Source organism: Dipteris shenzhenensis, chromosome 17 (assembly GCF_047967505.1).
Source record: "Dipteris shenzhenensis isolate YYH24624 ecotype China chromosome 17, Dip_SZ_1.0, whole genome shotgun sequence".
Taxonomy (NCBI): domain Eukaryota; kingdom Viridiplantae; phylum Streptophyta; class Polypodiopsida; order Gleicheniales; family Dipteridaceae; genus Dipteris; species Dipteris shenzhenensis.
In genome coordinates, this window is record NC_141612.1 from 48,619,989 (window position 1) to 48,644,943 (window position 24,955).

Genomic DNA, 24,955 nt, shown 5'->3' on the forward strand with positions numbered 1-24,955 from the left:
GACTACATGATGAGCATGGATGGATGCACTCAAACCCACAAGAGATCCTTGAGATGACCATAGAGTTTTACTGACAGTTGATCCAGTTAGAAGTGGAAACTCCCTCGGTCCTTTTAGCCAGGGAGGCGGATCACAGGTCCCGTCAATGGTCCCAATGAGCATGAGTAGATAGCTAGAGATGCCATTCATGGATGAGGAGCTATGGGAGGCCCTCAAGGCCCTCCCTACCCAGAAGTGCCCTTGGGAGGATGGTTTGACTCCCATCTTCTTTCATAGTTTTTGGGGTCTTATTGTCACCCCGTTAAGGCAAGCTTGTCAGCAGAACTTTGACTCTGGCTCACTCCCACTCTCTGAGTGGGGTTGGATCTTCCTAATCCCAAAGGGAGGAGATGGGTTCGATATTCACCAGTGGAGGCCGATCACTAGATACAAGATATTAGCCAAGGCCATAAGCTTGTAGTTGCACCCTCATCTCTCAAACAGTATCCACGATGTGTGGATAGAATTTGTTCAAAAACGTAGCATCCTAGATAATATCTTCACATTTTAGGACAAACATTTCTTTTTCTTGGATTTTGAGAAGGCTCATGATAGGGTGGAATGGTCCTTTCTAGAGGGTACTATGTGCCAATTGAGTTTCTCAGATCAGTGGATCCAAGGAATTTCTACCCTATATGCAGAGAGCTCTAGCACGATGCTCATTGGTGGCCACACTGGCAACACCTTCTCTATTTCCTACTCAATACAATAGGGTGGATCCCTTACCCCCTTTCTCTCCTCTTGATAATCGAGGCGCTTCGTTGTGTCCTACAATCCAAGGCGATCGGATTGATAAGGATGAGAATTTAGATCCAAAAGGAGAAGAATCTTGATTCAACGTTTGTTGATGACACGACACTATATGTGGAGGGGTCAGCATCAAGCTTAGAGGTAGTTAAAGTAGCTTTGGCCATCTATTGTGAGGCCTTTAGGGCCTGGATCCACTGGACCAAATCGATCGACTTCTTCACAGGGATGGAGGAGGTTCAGTAGGTTCAAGAATGGGGTGCAGCCTTTGGCTTTCAATGGATGCCATTGGGGCAAATAGTGAAATATTTGGGTTGTTAGGTAAGGATTGAGATTGTAGCAAAGCAGCAGATTGCCTTAGTTTGGGAGATCATATGGAAAAAGCTTCTATATTGGAGCTCGACAAAACTCTCTCTAGCAAGAATGGCTCTTGTGGCCACCTAGATTCTTTTAGCCATGGCTTGATACGTCACTTGCTGCTAGTGTTTTCATAGGGGCTTCATGGGTCAACTGAGGTGCCTAAACTTTAGTAAAGCTTAATCCCATTGAGCCAACCATATTCTTGGACGTTTCACCAATCGTGATCTATTTTGAATATGATTTGTTCTTCATAGAAGAGCCATTGTTACAAGAATCAAATATTGCACTATTAGTGCTTGGGTTTACTGACATAATTATTTTTGCAAGGTCTTGACACAGAAAGCTCTCATAAGAGCAAGTTGGATCTCCTCTAGCGGACTCTATGCACATAACACATATCAGCTACAATTGGATAAGAAACTTCAAGGGCATTGCAAACTGGGCAGGTGATTAGAAATCAACATGACACTTATGAACTAATGATGCACAAAAATGAGCTTGATGGAGTGAAAACAAATTCAAGAGCACTACAATTCATTCCAATGATGACAAATTTGTTTCAAATATGCAACTAAGAAGCACCTAAAAGGAATTATCCTCTAGCAGACTCTATGCACATAACACATATCAGCTGCAATTGGATAAGAAACTTCAAGGGCATTGCAAATTGGGCAGGTGATTAGAAATCAACATGATACTTATGAACTAATGATGCACAAAAATAAGCTTGATGGAGTGAAAACAAATTCAAGAGCACTACAATTCATTCCGATGATGACGAATTTGTTTCAAATATGCAACTAAGAAGCACCTAAAAGGAATTATCCATTTTAGACAAGGAAAAACTCATGGTGAGAAGTATTGCTCGTATGCCAAGAACTAATACTTGAGCATGGCCTTCAAATGGAGCACTACAAAAGATCGATACACAAGGTTAAATTATTATTGTTGGCTATTGACATTTGACTTGTGTGATCATGTAAGGCTCGGCATGTCAATGTAGAATGCACATGAATTTGAGCCCTCTCTATGGTCCTGATTTCATGTCTTGAAAATAAGAGGGCCTAGGACCACTTAAGCATTTCTCAAAGTCATCAACAGATCGTGATTGCTCGTCACCTTGCCACCCATCCCCAGTGTTGCCTCAAACCACTGGCTCAAGAATAGCCCTTTCGAATCGAATGCCTTCCCTACCTCCAAGAAAAACCCTTCCAGATTGAATGCCTTCCCCACCTCCAAGAATTGCTCAATCTTTACAGAATTGGTCATCATTCCTTAGAATACTAGTGGCATGTTCTTACTTCAGTGCAGCAAGGCTTCGTTCATACTTGAATAGAGCCATCTAGTCATCACTCCTTAATAATTAGCCATCACTCCTTAGAACACTAGTGGCATGTTCTTGAGCAACTTCCTCTTGGCCAGTTCAGATGGCATGAGGAACACCGGGTCTAGGGTTGCTTGGAAGACAGCCATCGTGCCACAAGCTCGAGGTGATCTAGACATCATTGATCCAGAGATGCAAAGCAAAGCCCTTTTTGGGCAAGCTAGTGGTTTGTGGCCTTACCAACAATCCCACTGATGTAGAGAGTTTTAGGGTCTGGAGGCTGGCAAGAGGACTTATCCAGGTCACACCTAGGTGAAGAGGGGAGTTTGCACACCAGCCCCTCATTTACAACCCAAAGGTTCGAGATCAGCAGGATGACTATATGCTGAGACATTAGACACACATAGGATAAGCTTAGTGGGATAGCAGACCAACCATCTCATTTGGGGCTTCGAGTAGACTCCCATTTGACACTGAGGCACGTCCCTCTCACTTGCGAGGAGCTAAGCACAGGATGAGGGATATAGATGCAACTATACGAGAGGCTTGGAGGGTAGCTTTGAAGACTTGGGTAGACCGCAAGTGCCTAGGATAGTTCTCTAGGACAAGTGTCCCTTTGTGGGTCGTGATGTGGCATGTCAAATTCTTCAGAGTAGGGATTGGGAGACTTCTCCGGTCATAGTTAAAAGAAGACCCAGTGATGGATGGGAGCCTAGACTCATTACACTTGCAGATGATCAAAATATTGGGCCGTTTAGGCAAGGCATGGCTTATCAACCTTCCCATCATCCTAGATCATGAGATCCCTCGGTGGCAACTCTAGCTCTAGGAGGGATGCCCCTTTAGGAGATTCAGTGGGATCCAAGAGTGTGGTTCCGGCCATCCAAGGTAGGTCACACATAGAGGGTGGGGGAGATACCCTTCTTCTCCTACACAACTCTGATTGGATGGCAGCTATAAATGGAGCAATTGACCTAGACTCCTTTAAGAGAGAGAGACATTGGAGGGAGCATTAGGTATCTCAGGAAGTCTAATCTCAGTTCTGGACACGGCTATGGTCCAGCCTTCAACCGCGAGAAAGGGTTGCTAGCCCATGTCCTGGAGTAACCTAAGCAGTGAGATGGGTTTCTAGGATGCAAGATGGCCTACACCAGGCTTGAAGGTTTTTCTTTTCGATCGGCGCCTTCAAGATAGCTGACTTGTATGGTTTTTGCTTTCAAGAAATGATAAAAAACCTTTTTTTCTAGGGAAAAAAAATAAGATGCTTACTTGAGAAAGTGTGGGAGTGGAAAAGATCACACACCAATGCCTATTTTGTAGGTAGATTACCACACATGTAATCATCCAATTATGAATCAATGCGATGATGGTAAGGACAGTCAGTAAACAAAGCCACAATACGATAAACAATCCGATTTTTTGTATGGATGGTTTTGAGAAACGACAATTGTCAATCATAATTAGACCACAAGCCATTGAGGCCTTACACCGACAACAATAGCAAAATGACACCAATCAATGCAATGATGGTAAGAATGGCCTATAAGCAAAAAACAATCTGACGATCAATTCCATTCTGCATATGGATGATTTTGAGAATCTAGCAATCACAATCTATACAAGTTTATAAAGCGACAACTCTTACACTTCTATAGTATAGGTATATCATTTTAAACATTTTTTCAAAAATATTTCAAATCTTATCTTTTCAAACAATCTCATAAAAGTTTTCAATCACTTTTACAAAATAATTAGAAAGTACAGTTTCGTGTGTGTGTGTGTGCGCACGCGCACACATGTGCAAAGGAGAGGGCAAGCAAGTTGCTTGCACCTGAACATCAAGGGAAGCTGGTCGCCTTGCATGACCTTGGTCATCTCTCCTACCTTCAATTCGACTGCTAGCTTTTTCGCTTGCGTGGTGTCTCGTCCACTTGCTTGGTGTGTCACTTCTTTTTCACTCTCTGCTTTCCACTAGCTCGCTTTATTGCTTGATCTACCTAGCCGTTTGGAGCTCAAACCATTTTTTGGAAAGAACAGTTGCTTGCCTACTTACTTGCTCCCTGCTCTCTCGGGCCAAATTAAGAGCGTCAAAGTCATTTTTGTTGGGCAAATCATGTGTGCAATGTTATTTTGTATGGCTTCCCCTCTTTTACATTTCTGCAACATTTTGGTTTTCTTACCTAAGGCTATGCACATTAAGGTTTTTACCCTCTACACTACAGTTTACACACACCCCTTGTGTAGCATTAGGAAAAAAGGGAGCTCATTTTGGGGCCCTGTAAGAAATTCCTTGTAAGAAATTCACTATTTTCTCTTTTCTCTCTCTATAAAAGCAAGAAAATATGGATGCTTGCGTGAGAAATGTTAGTGTTAAAAGGAATAAATATATTCTTTTACATGCTTTACATTCAATGTTCATATAAAAGCAACACTTTTTTATGCAGAATTTGGTGATTCGAACACCGCAGATGCGTCCGGAACGGCCCAAAACCCCTAGAATGGCACTGGAAATGTTGGAATCGGACATCCGGAGGCCCATAAACGTTTCCAACGTTTCCAGTGCTATTCTTGGGGTTTTGGGCCGTTCCGGACGCGTCTGCGGTGTCAGAATCACCAAATTCTGCACAAAAAATAAATTTTTTAAAGATTCAAATTAGATCACCTCATTAATGTGACATGCTTCTACGAACATATAGTACTATTTCTTTTTCTTATTTTCATCTTCTTTTGTTGAATTTTCAACGTTACGTTGGCCCACTCCTGATTGGTTGAGAGCCTATTTTCTCTCTCTTCTAAAAGGCCCCAAAATGAGCTCCCTTTTTTTCTAATGTGTGTTCTTTCCTTTTTCTTTGTGGTCTTTCTCAGCCTTGCACTTACATCTTTTTGCCTCTTGATTTTGCAACAGGATATGCTTATACCAGCAAGAAGCTATGGCATCCACTACTTCTCGACATGATATTTCTCAAGACCCCAAACATTGACATATTTATGTTTTGAGTGATAGCTTGTGTATATGGAAGCTGAGAATCTTGCTTCTCATGCGAGCACAAATATGCAATATGTTTATGGTGTACTACTTAAAGATTTTCAGCAAGGTCGTACGGCTTTCACCTACAAGATTACTTTTTCAAAAGTATTTAAAGCATGCAATTGTCATATTCTTCCCAAGAAAGTTGCCTTCAGCGGATGATGTTGCAAAATGGATAAAAGCTCTTTTGCAGGGACGTGTGGTAGAGGGTGTGTATTTTGCTACACTTGGATTTTATGTAGTGCTCCCCACTAAGCCAAAACATCGAAATGTCTTACTTGAGGCATCACCTTTGATGTTTGGCACACAAATGGTACATGTTTTATCGTGGTCTCCTACCAAAGATTATTAGGGCCTTATGTGTCATAACTGCCCAATGTGGGTAGAGGTGGTTAACCTCCCTGAATACATGCAAAAAGATCTTCCTTTCATTGTTGCCTCTCTTGGTAAAGTAGTTTGCCCTTCTCGTCCGACAAGGAGGGAGTTGGAATAGATTTTGCATTTGATGGAACACAAATAAGCCTCCTTTTACCTTCTATTGCTATCGAGGTTGAGAACCTAAATATGGGAGCTAAGTATTTTGAACTCAAATGGGAGTATTTGCAGGTACATGCTACAGACATCATAAATTTAACCAGACCTCTCTTAGTGACAATGTTGTATACATCCTTACTTGCCCCCGTCAAATAAAGTGACTTCTACTACGATGCAGAGTGGGAAAGGCAAAGGTAAAATTGACTATTATATCTTCAAGTGGGCCTCAACCTCAACACATGCACAATGTCAAAGAAAACAGTCAAGCAAAGGGCAAAGAAACAGTACAACCAGATTGAGGACACAACCCTAAAAGACCAACATTGGCTTCTATGAGGTCTAAACATGGGATGAGTGTGAAGTTGCATATGGCTCCACTGTTGTATTCCATGATGTTACTTTGGTTGGTGCCCTATGGACAGACATTGTTATGGGAAACATAGTATAGCCACCTCTACACACCTTGAAAATATATGGTTGATAGAATCAATATCATGGCACATGATGCTTGCTGATTTGCTTTTTGGCTCACTCAAATCATTTTCTTTCATGTATTCCGTGATCCCAAAACTGGAGGTTTTTTGGCATTATGTTTATTAAACACATCGGCAAAGCAAGAGCATAATTAACACATGCTTGTTGAAGAACTTGAAGATTTTGCAAGTTATGATATATTTTATTATTGTTGTGATGAAAATTCTGGCACATTGCTGATCTATGAACAAGATCTCAATCGTCTCCAGTGGTAGATGGTTAAGTAATACAATGCCTGATCCTTGGAGAATTTGCATCTATTTATGCCCCATGAAATTCTACCCTCCAAGCAAGTATATGGTCAGAGATTGCAGCTTATCCATAGCATGGATACGCTTTCCTTTGTGGAGAATCAAATAATCCTCCAAATTTTAAGGACACCAGAACACATCGATCTAGTATGCTAACCATGGAATGCACCTCTTGGGCCGCTATGCTTTCCGGTCTACATACTTCTGATCTTTGGGCTTTGTCAAAACCCTTTTGTAAAGGGTTTAAACACATTTCATCACAATGCACACAATAAATACTAGGGCCGATCGGATAGGTGGAGCTTAATCCATGCTATAACTTGAAAAATGATGTGTGGACCACTCACTTATATGACATGATGATTTCACATGAATAATGATTTCATGCCGACATGAATAATGATTTCACATGTGACATGTGGGTGGACAGCTCAAGTATGCTTTCTAATCATTCTCCGTTCCTTGGTAAAATAGTTTATTCCAATGAGTTCAATTTACCAAGTTTCAAAGCAATCATTGCACATCCCATGATCTTGGCAGCATGTCACAGCTATCACAAGCACAGCAGTTCTTCAGCAAGGTCAATTTTCCAACCAAAGAGAATGGCGGTCATTTTCTTTACGAGGACCTTTTAGCTCTTTTTACTAGGGTTTCTGATATCACCGTGTATGGAACGCTCTCTTCAGGCTTTTGCATCTCCTCGAAACAAGGTAAGTGATATTACATTATTGACAGAAGCTCCAAACTCGTATTCACAGCCTTCAAATCAAAGTCTGAAAATTTACTCAGTCTTGGTTTTGCATTAACATGGCCAATTAAGTAATGAAATAAATCATTTCTACATAGCAGACCTGTTGCAGGAAGCAATTGCTGGTGATAGTCTAGCACCTGGTCAGACAAATTGGCGTCGGTTAGTAATGCAAGCTGACTTTTGTAGGGTTATCAGTCGTCGTTTGTGTTTATTACTTAGCTGAGATGTTATCGGCCTTTTTTATGGTTTTGGGATGTGTTGTGGACAAGCTTCCTTCTTAGGAAGTTTAATAAATGGTACTGTAGGCTTTGGGGTGAAAACATATATATAGAATCCAGGAACACCCTCCTCTAAAAGCACGACACACAGATCTCACGACACTCACAAGGTTAAAAACCATAAACTCCACCACGCAAAGCAGGGACTAGCTATTATGGCATCCCCACCGACGTCATCAGTTGCCAATGGTGGGTGTAGACCATAGTATAGGCATATGCTCACACATACAAATCCACACCACATACTTGAGCATCCATTTATCCAAAGGTCTTCTAACCAAGTTTAAGAAACCATGCTTTAGTCCAGTTCTACGAGGTGCACAATGGAAATATGGTTACACAGAGCAGTCATAACCCCACTGCACATCATTGCAATGTAAACTTTTCTTTGAATCCTGTGGAATACCATTTTTGACTTTCTCCTGTGGAATACGATTTTTGACTTTCTGCCATTATAACCACTATCAACCATCTTGTTTTCGGAGACAGAACAATAGGACCAGAAAGGAACTAAAAGAGGCATTTTACTGAATTTCAAAAACGAGAGCTATAAAAGGAGAACCCTTATATCACGAAATAGAAAACCTTTTTAGTACAAAGTTTAATAGCTCGCATAGTGAAAATAAGACTGCTGCAGACTGACACAAGATACAGTACTTGCGCGTCCAATTTTTTTGGTACCGCAGATCAGCTTCAAGTAGATTAAGGACAAATCAAAGAGGTAAAAATTGCCTCCTATTTTAAACAGAGACATTGGCTATCAGAACACTGACTGTAAAGCATTTGGATGGACTTAGCTCATAGCCACAAACAGAATTCGGGACCAGAAGCAGAATAGAGTGGCTGCATCAAGAGAGTGGGTAAAATATGAGAGTCAGCAATCAGAGAAATAAAATGCTTCTCATCAGACAGTACTCTGTAGAGACCCGACCACTTCACCTCCAACACTTGAAAGTAAATACTACAATTCCAAAGGGTATAGGATGGCCAAGTTCCCAAGCATCCATAAAAATCCCTTGGCCTGAGAACAATAGATACAACCCCTAAAACCATCATCATACTGCAAATAGTCATAAAGCAATATCATGCTTCCCTTCAACAGTAAAACAGCCTTTTAAAGTATCCCCTCATTAAATTTTGAAAATGGATGCAGATGATAAGAGAGATTGCATCCACAGATGGGATTGCAAAGGTTCTAGAATTAGTCTGCAATCCAGCCTACAGATTCCAAGTACAAGTCTCAACTGAAGACTAAATCTGGAATCTATACATGAAAAAGTCGTAAGATTCTAGCTAAGTCCCGGGACAGCTTGCCTTCTATACAACAACAAAAACACCACTTCGATCTGGCTGCAGACAAAGACAAGACCAGTAAACATTTCTCTCTTAAATAGACACAATAACAAAAATGTGCAGCTTGCTGCTGGGCCTGTCATTTAAGCAGCCCTACTGGACCAGGTTGACATAGTTAGATTACACAAATGACTTTCACCAGTGTATTGAAAACAGCTACTGGTTTTAACGACTCATTTTAGAGCCTCTAAAAAAGGGGTTTTGTTGTTTAATCTCCCGCATTTTCCTGCAGCCAAACACAATTGCATTAATGGATTGATTTGGTATGAAAGACCTAATATCTGATTTGACACCTTTGGCCACCTATTAAAAAAATACAGAGAACCAATTTCAGGACCAAGAAGAAACATCGAAATACTCACTTTTGATATTCTTTTGTTCGCTCACGAAATTCAGCAGGAATATCGTGGCCACTGTAAGAAGCCAATACAGGTCTGATGTCTGCTGGGCGATGGCGAGCAACATCTGAACAGAGAATAATGGCAATTTAGTTTAAATTTTTCAATCTCAAATTTTAAATCCAGTATGCATGGATTCAGCTTGATAGAACTGAGCAGTTGTAGCCAGCAAAACCTTACTTACACTCAAAAAATGGGAGGAGGTCTAACAGGGTTGTGTCTTCAGTTTCTAATTTCCAAGGCTTCACAACTACTCCATTTTCAGGTTGCAGACAGGTTTCAGCGGCATGAGCACTCAGATATATTACTCGAGAGGGATCTCTGTTTAGCTTTGACAAATCCTGCCATCAAATTTAGTTCAAAACATGAATATGGACCAAAAGAAAACATAAAGAGAAGCCGTAAGGAGATACCCATCACATTCATGAATATGAAGCTTTAAGTCTCTATCAGACGTCCACCACTATACTCGAGACCAGGAAAAACCTACCTTCTTTCAACAAACTTGCAATTGTGGACATGATCAACTAACACTACAGATGCAATTACATAACGCAAAATAACGCAAAAGAGTGCTTATATGTATCGAGATGAATCTAGGAACGTGCCCAAAGTCATCCTCTAAAAACACAACATAGTGCAATTTCAATCTCATGATAGTCACTCGTAAGGTTGAAAACCATAAACTCAATCACGCATAGTAGGGAAAACATATTTTGATTACTCGAGCACAATGCCTTGCATAAACTAAATGCCCAAATAATAGTATAACATCCCAAATGATGCTTCAAGATCATTCTTGAAATCTTCAATTTCGCTTGTGAGCAACATACCAGATGACAATAAACAAATCCTTTTTGCCCTGCTTGACATAAAGGGTGCCCTCAATTGGACTATTCTATAGACTCTGACTGGTCAAATATGGATGAATCTTCTCATACCTCTTCTCATACCAAGCCCATGGGGCTTGTCTCAGCCCATAATGCAGCTTGCATACTTTATCTTCTTGACAAGTCATCTGAAAACCAACAGGCTGACTCACAAAAACTTATTCATGCGAGTTCAATTTGAGGAAGACTGTCTTGATTACCAACGGATGTACTACCACCCAAAATGAGCAACAATACACAACACGTATAATGGTGGTCATCCTAGCAGTGGGGGCAGCGGTCTCATCATTATCTACCCCTTTTGATAAGAACGGCCTTTGGCAAACAAACCTTGCCTTGTGCCTGTCAATCCTACCATCAAATTTCTTATTTTGTACACCCACTTTGTCCCAACAACTTTCCTTCCTGTGAGTGAATCCACCAATTCCCAAGTATTGTGTCTAGATTCGCATCAATGCTGACTATCTTGAGCGTCCTCAAAACTGTTAGATTCTTCTGCATCAGATAGTGAACACATCCAAGCTAATCAAAAGAGTTTACTCCTCCTGTTTCCACTTGAATCAGCATAGTTTGTCCTAGCGGAGAGAGGGACTGAAAGTATTTTGTCCTACAAAATTTGTAACAGCCAACTGAGGACAGTTCTAGCTTAGCTCTTTTCTCTCTAGAGACGTAATGTAGCATGCATTCCGATCTTCTACTGCCTGTTCTTAAGTACCTTCAATTTCTAGTGGAAGTAACCCTTCAGATGCATCCTGAGAACCTGTATGCAGCTGTCTATCAAACTCAATCATGGGACTGATCTGAGTTCTGCAAAAAAACATCTCTACTGACAAAAATCCTTTTAGCCTGAACGGCCAGCTTTGTTCTCCCTGCTATAGCCAACAAAAATGAACTTAATGGCCTTATCATCCAGCTTGCTTCTCTACTGCCTAGGCACCCTGAGACATGTCAACCTTGGGCTTTCTGTTATACAAGCCTCAAAGGAAGTGATTGTTTTTAAGGCCTTGGTTGTTCCACTACATTATTGCCTCCATCAAAAATATTTATGCCAATCTTTTCCCGTTAATAATGCATCTTTCCATCCAACATAGACCTATTTTTCATATGGGGTTGTACATTGATGCTTAATTCATCTCTCCTTCAAGAAATCCTTGAAGGCATCTCACATATACTCTCCCTCTATCTGTTGTTAAAGAATGCACTCTGCACCCTGACTCACTCTCAGCCATAGACACAAACTGCTTGAAGAACTCAAAGACCCCTGATTTTTCTTCTAAGGGATATACCCATTCAAAACTGAAAAAATCATCTATAAAGGTCACAAAATACACATGTTGTTCCAAAGATTGTGTCCTCGTAGGGCCACACACATCACTGTGTATGAGCTGCAATTTTCTTTCAGCTCTAACAGATCCATCTCTTGAAAAGGCACTCCTGTGCATCTTTCCCAAGTGCACCCTGCACAAACATGTCGAGTCATCTCCAAAGGATGAATATTCTGTACCATCCCATGTCCCTGCAATAATTGTAAACTGTCATAGTTCACATGGTATCACCTCATGAATATTCAGCAACTATTAACTAAGATCTTGGATATTAGTTACATGATCTGACATTCAATCACTTTTTTGCATCTTGACACTATCAAATTGTCTTTTCAAATAAGAAGCCTTGGCCTCATTCCTTGCCTTTTACATATTCTCCAAACAATCTCAAGCTTGCTTGGAGGTCCTAGAGGCATAGATATGAGGTATAATAAAACACTTGACACTATCAAGTTGTCTTTTCAAATAATAACTTAGAAACCTTGGCCTCATTCCTTGCCTTTTACATATTCTCCAAAGAATCTCAAGCTTGCTTGGAAGTCCTAGAGGCATAGATATGAGGTATAATAAAACACTTGACACTATCAAGTTGTCTTTTCAAATAAGAACTTAGAAACCTTGGCCTCATTCCTTGCCTTTTACATATTCTCCAAAGAATCTCAAGCTTGCTTGGAAGTCCTAGAGGCATAGATATGAGGTATAATAAAACACTTAAGAAGCAATGAGAGGCATAGCTTGGGCATGGGGCATCACTGGCATCCCATCTCCTCTGATCCTGAGCAGGAGCAACAAGCGCAACAGGCTCTTCCAAAGCTACCGCGTGAATTACCTCCTTGTTAAAAACCCTTTGCAACTAGCAGATTCTTTACCATGAAACTCAACAAAGAATAATTGGTGCCATCCAATTTATCCTCCTGGGCCAGGATCCCAAACACATCTACCAGATTCTGATTTTGATTCCAAGCCGTATGCAAAAGTAACAGCACTAAAAAATTCACGTGATGTTAGGACCTCACCATTGCCCGCTCCATAAGGCCCAAGGACAACCTCCGTTTGTTCTTTGAACTAAATTGGAGAGTTGATCTGTCTTTCAACAGGTCACAAAGCTTGATCTTGTTTATTCTTAATGTGCATCTAGGACTCAACAAATGCATAGGCAGGACTGGGCGATTTCAGTCCACTTAAGGTGGAAAAGACTTTCTTGGCCTTCAACAAGACTTTTTTTAGTGACAGAACTCATCAATGTGCATTTAAAATGTATGTAACATCAATTATTATGAAGCATAGGTCTATCATATAAGAATCAAGCATCTCTTCAACTTGTCAGAAACCTGCTGCTCCCTTTTCCTTTCAAGTTACCATTTGAAATCCCTCATCGTCACAATTGCTCTTCTTAGGTTCTTCAATGATTGCTTTGCTTCACCTCACCAATATATAGTGGGGAAATATTAGTACATTAAGGTAGCACCAATAAAACAATTAGTTAGAAGGGTTAGGGGCACTTTCTCCTTCTTTAAGGTTTTTCCCCCTAACCACTAGGGGCAGTTGAATTTAAATGTTTGGGTTCTAATTCTAGTTTGGGCTGCCCTACCCTTGCACTCTTTTACTTCTCATTCTTGCATCTTCTGTTTATGCTTCACATTTCGCATTCTTCACATGTCCTCCTCTGTTCTCATCCCCATCATTTGGTAGCAGAGCAGGTTTGCTTTAGCCTCCCCAGCATCTGCCCAGTCCTCCCCAACACCTGCCCGCACCTCTCCAGGCCATAGGAATCAGTTTTGTCACGAGGAAAAGTGCTGTACGGCCATTCTCTGTTCAGCCGGGAGCTGTTCAAGACCTGTGTGACTGTTTTTTGGAGATTCTTGCAGCATTTCGATGTGTTTTGCAGCAGGCTGTCTTCTGTTTTATCCATTTTCGGCAGGCTGTTTGCTGCAGGGACTCTCTCCAGGAAAGTTGCCTGATTTTGAGGTTCATTTGATTGCTGTTCGACTGGTTTTTTACCAGCCGCCTCAGTTCTACTGCAGTTGAGCTGATTTGGAGGCGATTCAGAGGTCTTGTGGGCTTTCAGTGGCCTTTTTAAGGGTTTCAAAGAGTCTGCCTTCTGCTTTGGAGCAGCTGATCACAGTTTGAAGCTCTCCGAACCTGGTCACCACATTCAGGACCATTGCTGCTGCTGTTCTCGTCTGTTTGAACCAATTTTGGGGGTGTTTTGGAGTGGCTACTGCTGTTTCACGAGCTGTACAGGCTGCAGCCTATGTAATACTGACGTGGCCTGTTTAGCATATGCCTTTTTGATACAGTTTCTGATCAGTCAAATTGTTCTACAATACGATTCTCAGTGAAGGACTATGTGCTATTCTCAGAATCATTATCCACTCTTTTAGGATTATCCCATCTTTTGCAAAGTACAGTTTGAAGCTCTCCAAACCTGGTCACCACATTCAGGACCATTGCTGCTGCTGTTCTCGTCTGTTTGAACCAATTTTGGGGGTGTTTTGGAGTGGCTACTGCTGTTTCACGAGCTGTACAGGCTGCAGCCTATGTAATACTGATGTGGCCTGTTTAGCATATGCCTTTTTGATACAGTTTCTGATCAGTCAAATTGTTCTACAATATGATTCTCAGTGAAGGACTATGTGCTATTCTCAGAATCGTTATCCACTCTTTTAGGATTATCCCATCTTTTGCAAAGTACAGTCAGATTGGTGGTGAGATTGTGCATTGCTTAGCCAAGCATTGGCTACTGTGCCTGTCTGATTTTGTTGGTGCAATGCCATTGACAAAGCTTGATCCTTTTTGTTTAGCCACAATTGAGAAAACGCATCGCTCTCTGCTTGACCTATAAACGCAATCTCAATCACCTATGTGCTCTCAGAATGAGAGAATCTTTTCACCCTCTGTTTTGAGAACTGGGGAAGCATTACTGATGCTTGGATCAGAAGTGTTTCCTCCTTGTACAAATCAGCCCACAGCCAGGTACTTATTGGTGGGGTAAGGGGTGAGAGATTTCAGATTTCCAGATCAGTCCGTCAGGGATGCCCCCTTGCTCCTTTCCTTTTTTTTCGTGGCCGAAGCTATGAGCATCTATGTTAGATCTCAAGCTGACATCTTTGGGCTGAGACTTCCCAAGAAGGGAAGAGGAGTTACTTGATAGTGAGTTGGCAGATGACACAGCAGTTTACTTGGATGCCACTCCACAAACGCTCACTTCTTTCACGACAGCATTGGATTTATTTTGCTTGGCGGCGGAGGCGCAGATAAATTGGCATAAATCCAATGGCTTTTAGATCAATGATGAGGACACTCCAGTTTGGGGGCTTGACATAGGATTCACTTGGGTTCAGAGGGGTGTGCATGTCAGGTATTTGGGCTGCCAGGTCGGCTTGGATATTTCTTCCACGCAACAGTTTGCTCCCGTGTTGGAGAGCATCAAGAGGAAGCTGCTTTTTTGGAGCTCAGCCAAGTTGGATCTTGCCTCTAGAGTTGTGGTGGTCAACCAGCTCCTCTTGGCCACGGCCTGGTTTGTTTGTTCTTGCTGGTGCTATTCTAGAGACTGATCACTCAGCTCAGGAGACTGATCAGAAATTTTCTTTGGAGTGGGCTTGATGGCACAGCAAATACCTTAGCCAGGGTCGCTTGGGAGACGCTCATCCTCCCTACACAGGAAGGGGGTCTCAATATTATTGATCCAGATTTACAGTGCAGAGCTTTACTATGCAAGATGGTGGTGCGGGGACTTATGCCAAGGCAGGAACCGTGGAAGGCCTTTCTTATTAGCAACATACAGAGGTGCACACCTTCTTCAGGAGGAGACTGGATGAACAGTATTAGGTGGATCTTCACCCCAGCACACCTCAGATCACCTTCGTCCCCTCTCATGGTTGCCATTCTGAAAGCATGGGCCAGTTTCAGGAGCACTCTTTGGAGGATTCCTCCTTCCTCTCATGAAGAGATTGATAGGCAACGCATCATGTGGAATGACAGTATTTTAGATGATCATAGCAGACCACTTGGTGCCTCACTCTACATGCAGTGGTCCAGGTGGGACTTATGCCAAGGCAGGAACCGTGGAGGGCCTTTCTTATTAGCAACATACAAAGGTGCACACCTTCTTCAGGAGGAGATTGGATGAACAGTATTAGGTGGATCTTCACCCCAGCACACCTCAGATCACCTTCGTCCCCTCTCATGGTTGCCATTCTGAAAGCATGGGCCAGTTTCAGGAGCACTCTTTTGAGAATTCCTCCTTCCTCTCATGAAGAGATTGATAGGCAACGCATCATGTGGAATGACAGTATTTTAGATGATCATGGCAGACCACTTGGTGCCTCACTCTACATGCAGTGGTCCAGGTGGGAGAGGGGACATGCATCATCTTTAGGGTCTTGGAAAGCTTTCCGCAGGCTTCCAGAGGAGACCAGTCTCAGTAGACAGGATATCTCAGAGGGAGTGCAAGGAGGATCTTGTAGATTGAGGCTGCCCTTCCAGAGGAGTGGGTAGACACAGATGATATGCCACTCCCTTGCTCCACTTGGGCAAGTACTTTTACGAGAGGCGGTGTTCCGCTTCAGGTTTTGGCCTTTCGAGATGCACAGGAGGATGCTTTAGTTTTTACTGTGCAGGATGGTGGCAAATTGCTTAGATCCACAGAGGACATCTTGCTTGAGTCTGTTTTTCAGCCTATCAGGGTTGTAGGTCTTTTGGTGCAAAAATCTAATTCAAAGTGGTTCCTCGACCCAGACCCCCGGCTACTCTCCACTGGGTCTTGGAGGCTTTGGCTCTATGGGGGAGTTCCCATTAGGTATTTGCAGTGGAACCCTAAAGAGTGGGAGTGGATTGACGCAGGGCATCGAGAGAAGAGCATCCCCTTCTTTCGTTACACGGTCAGTAATGCCAAGAGATTTCAGCTCAGTAGTAGAGGTCGGAGACCTCCAGAGTTCCTCATTAGGACACATTTGATATCACTGCGAATCTGCAGAGGTGCTTTTGGAGGAGACTCTGGCAATCGCACAAGAATAGAAAGATCACTCTCTTCTTTTGGCTTTCTATCCATGGTGGGATTGCAGTGAACCTTTGGAGATCCAGGTTCGGAGCCGACCCTACTTGCCCTCGTTGCCTCTCTGCTTCGGAGACTATTCAGCATTGTTTATGGGATTGCAGACAGGTGAGGATGATTTGGATGGGGGTAGCCAGGATTTTCAGTCACTTTGCCCACTCCCCATTCTTTATGACATGGGGCTCAGTGGCTTGGCTTTCTCTTACAGGGCCTCAGGTATTCTATGAGAGACTTGACTCCTCTCGGGCCATTTTGGTTCGACGTCATCAGATTGAGTCATGTTCGTTGGATGTGGTACCACACCTTCCTTTTACAAAGGTACATGCCTCTGTGGATGCTTCTTGGGAGATTTTAGCGAGCATAGCATCCTGGCATATCTGGAGAGTCAGATGCACAGAGGCTATGGAGGATACTCAGGTTCATCCCTCGTACACTTTGGCTAGTATCTGGATAGACACCGTACATACTTTGATGGCCGTATGGATGAGTATACAGGGAGGCTCCCGTGCAGCCTCAGCTAGGAGGGCTTCTTTCTTCAGGGAATGGAAGGATTCTCCTTTCTTCTCTGAGACTCTACAGGGTTGAGGTGGCACTTTCAGCCTCAGCCTTGGTTGTTTTCCACGTCACTATGAGGGGGTTTTATTTATCCTCATGTTTTCATGATGTTGTATTTCCGCTCAGAGCTTGCTCTAGCGAGTTTCTTTCTTACTTAATAGAAGTCTCTTTTTTGCCCAAAAAAAAAAAGGAACTGGGGAAGCACCTCTGATCAAGCATCTTCGCTTTAGCATGCGCCATCCAAGTTGAAACGTCCAAAGCAAGCAATAGCTGGATGATTGGATAGATGAGATAAATCAGAAACTCATAATGCTTTGACAAACAAGAAATATGGGATTCATTTAAAAGAGAAATTTCTAGAACAAATATGTTTGAACTGACATTTGAAAATTGTAGAAAGACCATGCCAAGCAGCTAAATAGTAAGTCGTCAAACAGTGCATCATCTGATGGGCAAATTTCTGTATCAAAAACGAGAGCTGAAAATTCACTGCAAACCATCATCAACTGAAAGGGAGCAATCACAGCAAGAATAAAGCATAGTCACATTCAGAAGTAATTAGCTGCAGCAGTAGGAGAGGGGCTACATTGGAAGAGACAGAAGTTTGCTGGAGACTTTTGCAGCCCTTTGCATCACAGAGCTTATCACAGAATGCAACAGTGACAGATGATAGAAACAAGGCAGGCGGCAGAAATTATTAGGTGACAAAACAGATACAAATATTATGCTGTGAAAACAGCTACTTTTCAAGGCATCAAAATGTATACCCTGTTGAGAACAAGGAGCACAAACATGATCCCAAAATATCATAAAACTCCAGCAATAAATTTGTAAATCAAGGGGGTCGAGATGCAGCGGATGGAGTCTGAGAATGCATTCATTAGAGGGAGAAGTTACCATGGGATAGAAGCAAGTTGAAACGTGAAGCAAAAAAATCAGAAACTATAGAACATTAGGTATCAAAATGAGGACAATAAACTGAATGGTTTCACTGAAGGACCCATCAGAACACTATTGCAACATACTTGGGAGCCCCAAGATGGATGAAATAATGGAGGAGCACAAAACAAAAAATCAGACCTTAATCTCAATTTTCCAAATCAGGACTGGACTAAATGGAAAAGAGAATATTGATGACACATTAGTGAATTTTTTGAAACACCTTGCATAATAGCTAGGTCCTGGTGACAAAAAGCTTTCAGGAGGGGAAAGCCAACACATCCCATTCAAGATAAACAAGACAAGGGTTTTAAATTATTGACATCACCTTGAAGGGCAATCCCTTTGAGTACATGAGGATCTCACTAAGGGCCAACACTCAGCAATACTTCAGATAGAGTGGAGCCCAAGGAAGGAAGATGACGTAGCATTCAACAAAATCAAAGAGCAGATGTAATGGATAAAATTAAGGAGAAAGGTAACAAAGCATAGAGACACAAGACCCTCAACCTTGGATATGACACATGGGAGGTTTGTCTATAAACAAGACCCTCAACTCCAGAAATATCCAAGGCTTCATCTGTCATACAGCGAAATACATAGGAGGAAGAAGGTTGGCAGAATTGCATGCTACATCAAGGTACAATGCACAATGCACTAAAGATTGTCAAAGGATCATCCAATGCAAAATGTAAAGAAAACTTTGATAGCCTAGTACATTCATGCACTTGACTTCCCAAAATCTATCCCAACTGTAAAAAAAACTTTGATGGTGGAATAAGCCAAAAACTGCCATAAAAGGGAGGCGACAGGTCAAAGCAGCAGGAGACCTGTGAAAAATAGCTGACAGCAGCACAAAAACAGCAAATATCCTCAACCAGCACTGTAGAAGATCTAGATGGAGTCGGACGGCTCCACCAGAAAAAAAGCAGGCCGAAATGAACTTTAAGGCAGCCAAAACAAGTAGGACAGCTCCAGAAGTGCTTATGGCTCAAAATCTGCTGCTGAAGAGGGGATTTTGCTGTAGGAAGTGTTGCCAGCTGAGGAGAAGCTCCAAGAGCTCTCCAAATGCATAAACTGAGGCGGCTGAGAACCATTTTCTAGTGAAGAAATTCACGCTTATGGTAACAAAAAATATCTCCAAGGGTGCGGGAGGTGAGGGGTGGTTTGTGGGAACAAGGGGAAGCCGGTTCTGATACCAAAAGTGAGAGTTTGGAGATGGAGAAAGCTCAAAAACGTGGAGCTGAATTGAGATTGCAAGAATGAGATACAAAAGGGCTACCAATATGATAAAACCTTAAAACCCTAGGGTGAGACTGTATTATCAACTCAACCACTAACTAGGGAAAACTTAGACCAGATAGCTGATTGTGTCCTCGTAGGGCCACACACATCACTGTGTATGAGCTGCAATTTTCTTTCAGCTCTAACAGATCCATCTCCTAAAAAGGCACTCCTGTGCATCTTTCCCAAGTGCACCCTGCACAAACATGTCGAGTCATCTCCAAAGGATGCATATTCTGTACCATCCCATGTCTCTGCAATAATTGTAAACTGCCATAGTTCACATGGTATCACCTCATGAATATTCAGCAGCTATCAACTAAGATCTTGGATATTAGTCACATGATCTGACATTCAATCACTATTTTGCATCTTGACACTATCAAATTGTCTTTTCAAATAAGAAGCGTATAATAAAACACTTGACACTATCAAGCTGTCTTTTTAAATAAGAAACCTTGGCCTCATTCCTTGCCTTTTACATATTCTCCAAAGAATCTCAAGCTTGCTTGGAAGTCCTAGAGGCATAGATATGAGGTATATAGATAGGGAAAACTTAGAAGGAGAGTGCCCCTAACACTCCTAATTAACTAATGCATCCGCCACTGCCTTAAATATTATAATATTTCCAGCAATATCCTCTACAAATGGGGATGCTACAATAGATAAACATGGGGAAAGCGGGGAGTATAAGAAAAGTCAAAATAACTTCTAGATATTAGTGGGATGGAACATGAAAGCCCCCATGCTACCCCCACACTATCCTACCATTTGGAAGGGAGAAGATAGCACCAAGTGCAGGAGAGCAACTTGTCCCTTGGCTCTATTCTGACCAATCTGTTCGCTTGAGAACAGTCCTAAACAGGTTTTCCATGATTGAACTTACGTGATGGTTTTGTTATTTTCCCCCCTTTATGTATTGGCTTGATTGAGTCTTATGTCCACTTGATCTAAAATTCCTCATGCATCACTGAATTGATGTTCACGAAGCTGTTCACTTGTGTCCATTAAGCATCTCTGTGTGGATGTTCTATAGATCTCGTCTTGCATTTATCAACTTTCGTGGGCTGGTCTTATTGCCAATGGCAAGAAGATTAACATTTGCAACTGCCAACATTGTTGCCGACTTGAGGCATTTGGTCTCAACCCGCCCCCCTTCCTTATAGAGTACCTTTGCATGTGCAAGCATCTGTTTTATAGCAAGTTGGCTGGTAATTTACTTCCAACTTTTGTGGTTTTGTCTCTTTCTCTATGCCAAGGTCCTCATCCTTACCGTGCTGACTCAACTTCAAACATGTTGGTGGCCTCTTTGACCTCTTATCTTGCTATCTTACACTCATCAAACCATTCATACAGAAAGGCTCCTTGACCCATTTCGATGCAAAAGATGGTTTGGCACACCCTCTTAATGTGTCTACAAGGATTTGCCATTTTCTCTAAGAGGATATCCTTCTTGTGCCCATCTAGCTATGTGTTAATCAATGGAGCAGACAAGACACCCTTTTGATAGAACACACAGTATAGCTGATCACCTAGGAGGATGCTTGTATTCTGTTTTGTTAAATGCCAAAAGGCTTTCGACACAGTGATGTTATTAGATGAAAGAAGGTGTCTCAAAGGTCGCCTCAAGCGACATCAGCACCAAGCAAGGCTGGCCACTCTCTACCACCTTGTTTGGCCCAGTTGGAGCAAATGGTAATGGTACATGCACAGAATCTATGAATGCTACAAGAACATACATTTCCCAATTATGGAGACGCCTTGAGCAGCACCACAGCACTCCTATGTCAATAGCAGTACCCACCAGGATAGCTATCACATCACTTATCACACTTGCTAATTTTGTAATGCTACGTTATATTCAGCCCTGAATGGTGTTACTACAGTTCTAGTCAAGGTACTAAATTATAATTGAAACAGGTTTCTATTCTCATGATGAGACACTACATCCCAACACACTCACCATGTCAGCAAATCAGGAGATTGGATCCCAGTAAACTACCCTGCAGGGTAGTGACAGCACAGATAAAACGGCATAATGAAAACCACCCTTTAAGTCATGATATACAGGAGAAACATGGATAAGAACTCACTGCCTCTCACAACATGCGAAAGGGGAAAAAAGTTGGATGAAATCTGCAACTCAACCAAAACAGATCATCAGGCACTCCTTAGCAGTAAAAATGGATGATTGACGGTCAGGATGCCAGTAGACATATGAATGTCTGCAGGCTCTAAAGCATGTTGCTTAGCACTGTAACACAAATGCAATGAAAAGCAATTAGATCCACACATACTTACTCGATAATGCTTGCCATGAACATATTGGGTTGCTTCTCGGGACAGGCGATATCTGATGCATCCTTTCTGATCTAATTTTTCAAGAATTGGATCAACAGTCTGGCCCAAAAGCCACAAAACGAGTCAGAAAAACAAACCATTTCAGCTACCAGCTAAAGAGGAAATAAGGTAAGAAATTATTCTGCTGACAGGAGAATAGCGTGGATACTCACAAAGGACAATTGATCTGAGTAAACCACCAGCTCATAATATTGTGCAAGATGCTCAAGAAATGCATCTACTCCAGGCCGTTTGAATGTTCGCCACCCTCTGTCTCTCTACAAAGTACACATTGATTAGAACTTCCCAAATAGCTGAAGTTTTAACAAAAAAGTTTAACACACAAAAAGAAGTTGCTTTAACCACCTAACAACAGACCTTCCGATCAATGGGATCAATCATCATTCACTACCTAGAGACAAGTGAGCAGATGGAATTTACAGCCAACTAATGAAAGAAGAAAATTATTTATATACCTAGATGAATCCAGGAACATTCCCAAACACATCCTCTAAAAACACAACATAGTGCAGTTTCAATCTCACGAGAGTCACTCATAAGATTGAAAACCATAAACTCCATCACGCATAGCAGGGACTAGCTACTATGACATCCAGTTTTCATTGATGGGAAATTACTGAGATGCCATGAAAATCCTCTTGAAATTGCACCCAAGCATACATAACTGAGATCATATACCTCAAGCAATTATAACTGAGATCATATACCTCAAGCAATTATCCAGGCCACATTTGGGATAAAGGTTAGAAAAGATGGTTGATGCCTCTTGATCTCTTGTACACTGTACGTGTGTGAGTGCGCACACGCGCACACACACTCACAAAATATGTATTTATATACACGTGTGTATGTGTGTGTAGATATATTTTATAAACTTATATTTATAAAGTTATAAACAAATCCATACCTCTGTGAGTGTGTGTGTACGCATGCACATGCATATGCCTATATGTGTGTGTGCGCGCACACGCACACACTATCACGAGGACGTGAAATTTTGGGACTTTTGATTTGCGACTCCCGTAATTTGCCCATGATTGCCTTGAGCCTCTGGGACGCAAGGGTCCGACCATGGGGCGGGACTTGGGGAATTTAAACTCCTAGTGGGCCCTTGTAAATAGTGAATGTGCGCCCAATTACTAGGCAATTAATTCCTAGGGCCAAAAGAGTGGTGCAATTAAAAAACACTGCTTTTTGGAGCCTAGGGCTTTAAAAGGGGGAGGGAGCCCTTCTTTTGGATGCAGATGGCCAAATCAGTTCCAAAGGAGGCAGATCATCAGCTTCAAGTGTTCCAGAGCCTGCCAGAGAAATTCGTTTTTACCCAGAGGCCAGTTTTAGATGATCTAGGGCTTGCCAGGGAGATTCGTTTTTACCCAAGGGCTAGTTTGAGTGTTCTAGAGCCTGCCAAGGAAATTCGTTTTTACCCGAGGGCCAGTTTCAAGTGTTCCAGACCTGCAAGGGAAATTCGTTTTTACCCAGGGGCCAGTTTCCGGTGATCTAGGGCCTGCTAGGGAAATTCGTTTTTACCCAGGGGTCAATTTCAAGTGTTTCAAAGCCTGCCACGGAAATTCGTTTTCACCCAGGGGGCAGTTCTAGGTGATCCAGAGCCTGCCAGAGCAAATCGCAATTGATCCAAGAGTCTGTTGCAGGTGGCAATTTCTGCCAGGGTGTCTGTTCCAGTTTGCGATTTGCTTTTGGGCTCTTCCAGGCTGTTCCAGGTGCCTGTAATTAGTTCTAGGGATGTTCCATGAGTTCTGGACCTAGCCAAGTTGCTCTTTGTGAACTGCAACTTGCTTTTTTCAGGCTTTCAGGCTCTGCAGGAGATTTAGACTTGATTTTCTGGAGCTTTCTGGTGTTGTGGCTGGTTTTGGTATCTTTCCAGGCGTGGGTGTTCTATTCTAGGCTGCTTCTAGGGTGTGCCAAAGCGGAATCAGCTTATCTCCGCAAGATCTAGGGTTTTCAGCCAGGGTGACCTTTCTTCTGTGGATTCCGGGTAGAAGAAGGCTTGTCTTTGCCTGTTTTTGTCGTTTCTTGATTGGTTGCTAGCTAGTTATTGCGTTTGGGTTTCTTTCCTCGCGAAGATTTATGCGGTTGGGCAACGGCTAGGGAGGCTATAGATTGAAGAAACTCGCTGGGAAGTGTTTGGTTGTTTGATTGCACCAGAGTTCAGCTATTGAGGGCTTTGTCTTGCAGTTGTTCAGCCATGTTTGGCTGGTTGGGCACTTGGATGTGCGATTGCATGAGTGGTTCAAACAGTGGATGCTATTGGGGTCTCTCTTGCATACTTTGGTTGGCTGAGGATATAGAATTGCCTAGTAATTGGATGTTGTTCACCGTTTGAAGTTAAGCAGGGATTACAGGGTGGGTTGGACAGGGAGTCCGCGGGTGTTGGTTTGCCTATGGTGCAACTGCCTAGAGACCTTTGTAACCAGCCGCTTGGCTTCAAATGAATGTTAAATAAATACCACAAGGGGCGCCAACGTTTGGGGCCAATCGGTGTCTTGTTTCTGAGTAGGAGCGCTCTAGCTCCCCTGTGATTTGTTCTGTGGTGCATATTTACTTGTCTATTTACTGTGTATGTTGTATTTAAGTGGATCCTACCACCCTTTACCTTGTTGAGGCTGGTTTCACTGGTTCCATTGCCGAGATCCACCTAACTCGTTCAAGACGGGAGCCTGTGGTTGGCTTGGTGCAAGTCCAGCAGACTAGGTAAAGATGACAGAATACTATTCAATAAATATGTCACACAGGGAGAGATCGGTGAGCCTTACTGAGGAGGAAGAGCAGATGTCTCAGTCTCTTGGTGGTGACCAAGATGCAGGAGAGGAGACCCGGCATGTTGCAGAGCATCAGGATGATCGGACAGATGAGGAGGATGATCGGACAGGTTCAAGGCATAGATGCAGAGTTTCATGAGTGCTTTCACGCAATTTACACAGGATCCTCGC

General features: G+C 42.4%; 1 protein-coding gene across 1 annotated transcript in view; it reads right to left on the reverse strand.

Annotated features, from left to right (window-relative positions):
* Positions 1-8,591: 8,591 nt before the first annotated feature.
* Positions 8,592-24,955, reverse strand: part of TIM50 (Haloacid dehalogenase-like hydrolase (HAD) superfamily protein) — a 58,459-nt gene continuing 42,095 nt past the window's right edge. Inside the window, exons 6-10 of the mRNA XM_087388111.1 lie at positions 22,160-22,264; positions 21,948-22,046; positions 9,782-9,938; positions 9,562-9,664; positions 8,592-9,425 (exon numbers count right to left, since the gene is read on the reverse strand). Coding sequence (XP_087244237.1) covers positions 9,365-9,425; positions 9,562-9,664; positions 9,782-9,938; positions 21,948-22,046; positions 22,160-22,264 — 525 coding nt within the window. The 3' untranslated portion in view covers positions 8,592-9,364. The remainder of the gene's footprint in view (positions 9,426-9,561; positions 9,665-9,781; positions 9,939-21,947; positions 22,047-22,159; positions 22,265-24,955) is intronic.